The 2,640-nt window shown below is 35.5% G+C and overlaps 1 protein-coding gene across 1 annotated transcript; it reads left to right on the top strand.

Annotated features, from left to right (window-relative positions):
- Nucleotides 1-470: 470 nt before the first annotated feature.
- On the top strand, nt 471-1,424 carry LOC132583559 (olfactory receptor 11L1-like). Its single transcript, XM_060255183.1, has one exon. It carries the CDS (start codon nt 471-473, stop codon nt 1,422-1,424), a length of 954 nt encoding a protein of 317 aa, XP_060111166.1.
- The last annotated feature ends 1,216 nt before the right edge of the window (nt 1,425-2,640 follow it).

Below are 2,640 nucleotides of genomic sequence, written 5' to 3'. Positions count from 1 at the left end.
GTGAAACAAGTATCCATTTACACCAGTTCAGGCTAAGTTTTCAGCATCACAAATAAGCAAAATGTTCTTCCAACTCCTGTTTGGAACTCAGATAAAAGCTATTGCAATGTTCTGAGCATCTATAGCACCCAGGTGTTGGAATAGTACAAAATTATTGGCTAGCCAAGCTCTCATTAAGGATGAGGAAGAAGAAACCAATATTTATGACATTTCCAGTAAAATATAGTCCTTAGAAGTATTTATTAAATATGTATAACATTTATTCAGTAGTAGAAAGGATCAATAGTTCAGAAGGTTAAAAGTTCGAAGTTAAAGATCTGAAATTAATGTTTTTAAAATTCTTCTCACAATTATTTAAAAAATTTTTTTTTGCAATGTCATTGCAGACAATGTCATATGAAAGTAATTGAAAACGCAACAGAATGGATTTTAACACTATAGCATTCTCATTTATCCCCATGTTATTATTAATGGCAATTACAGAGTGGAAAAACCAAACAATCATCACAGAATTTATTCTCCTAGGATTTGAAACATCCCCTCAGTTTCAGCTTCTTCTCTTCCTGGTGTTTCTTTCCACCTATATCATTACCATGGCTGGAAATATCCTATTAGTTGTACTAGTTGTTGCAGACCGGCATCTTCACAAACCCATGTACTACTTCCTAGGGAATCTGTCGTGCTTGGAGATCTTCTACAGTTCAACCATCCTACTTAGGATGTTGGCCAGCCTCATAACTGGAGAGAAGAGACTTTCTGTTGATGGCTGTATTGCACAGTTTTACTTCATTGCTTCACTGGTATCTACTGAATGCTGTTTGTTATCTGTAATGTCTTATGATCGCTACTTAGCAATATGCAAGCCTCTTAACTACACTGTCCTTATGCAGGATGGATTTTGTTTCCATCTGGCAAGTCTGTCTTGGTTAAGTGGATTTCTAGCTATTGCTATTGTCATTGTCTTAATAATGCAAATAACTTTCTGTGGACCCAATGAGATCAATAGCTATTTCTGCGATTTTGGGCCAATGCTTAAACTGTCCTGTAGTGACATAATTCTGCTGAAGATTGTGGCTTTTATATGCTCCTTCACATTTTCCCTGATTCCATTTCTCTTGACCCTGATTTCCTATGTTTATATTGTTACCACTGTCCTAAAAATCCCATCTACTGCTGGAAAGCAAAAGGCCTTTTCTACTTGCTCTTCCCACCTTATTGTTGTGACCTTATATTATGGTACCCTAATTGTTGTGTATATGATACCAGATACCCCATCATTGAATGAAACAAACAAAATTTTCTCTCTGTTTTATACTGTCTTGACTCCTCTAATCAACCCCCTCATATATAGCTTTCGAAACAAAGAGGTAAAGGAATCCATGCACAGACTTTCCAGGAAATGTTTTTCTCTTGTGAGTATATAGACAGTCATCAGCTAATCATTTTTTTTTTCATTATATAAAGGAAGAATCTTCATGTGCTGAATTGAATGGTTTCTTTCCACTTTCTACAAGAGGAAATAGAAAGTTTCTTCATTATCATCACCAGTAGTAATAATAATAACAGTACATGTGATACTTATACAGAACTTACACATTACACAATACTTGGAAGTGATACCTTATCCTGACTCACACCCCTGACCCATTAAAGTTGGTATTGTCTACTTAGACTAGTCTCTAGAGGCTAGGTAGAGTTCTTTCACATCACCTACTATTAGTAATGACCGGGGAAGGCAATGGCAAACCACCCCGTAAAAAGGTCTGCCATGAAAATGTTGTGAAAGCAGCGTCACCCCAGAGTTGAAAATGACTGGTGCTTGCACAGGGGACCTTTCCTACTATTAGAACCTGGTACTTTTATGTGGAGGTGCTAGGGACTGAATCTGGGCCTTCTGCATGCCAAGCTGCTGCTCTGTCACTGAGCCACTGAGCAGCAGAAGTAAACATCAAACTGAGTCTGAATGTCAACTTCAAAAGATTATATGGAAATAGAGAAATACAAAATCCTGTGAGAATGACCATGATCCATGTCAAACCTTTTTTTGTATCTCCCAAACATATCAGATGTGCCACTTGAAGAGGAATCTCCAAATTAGCTTTTATCAACAAACAGAAGCAACCTAGAGAAGTATAAAATTCCTATGAGAAATTATATGTTATTCCAAAACTCTATTGGCATACATAGATTCTTTAAAAAAAAATTGCTTGAGAAGAAAATCTAACATTTTATTCAAATTTTATGTAGGCGAAATTTTCATCTAACATTTCTCTGTTTTCAAATGTATTATTATTTATGGTATAGTAATAAAATGTGTTTTAAGCAGATTTTTTGTGCACCTTCTAAACATATACCATTGGTTCTTATTCCAAAGGTATGTATGATAGATTGAATCAAACAGGGTTTTCTGCTGGTGCAAAAGGATAGCCATTTGACTATCCAAAAAAACTATGCTGCAGATAATGTTATCTATATGGCCACAAGCCATATAAGATGGAAACTGTTTAAGCAAGAGGCTGAGTGAGACTGAAGGATTTTTTATTTTTATTTTTTAGTTACACAAAGGTTAAAGTCTCACTGGATCCAACCATGTATTTGGATTTATGCAACCACAATGAATTTTTATTTTTATTATCTTGC

The sequence above is a fragment of the Heteronotia binoei genome, chromosome 15 (assembly GCF_032191835.1).
Source record: "Heteronotia binoei isolate CCM8104 ecotype False Entrance Well chromosome 15, APGP_CSIRO_Hbin_v1, whole genome shotgun sequence".
In the NCBI taxonomy this organism is placed as follows: Eukaryota; Metazoa; Chordata; class Lepidosauria; order Squamata; family Gekkonidae; genus Heteronotia; species Heteronotia binoei.
Note: the sequence above shows the minus strand (reverse complement) of the source record. Positions and strands in the feature narration are given on the sequence as shown.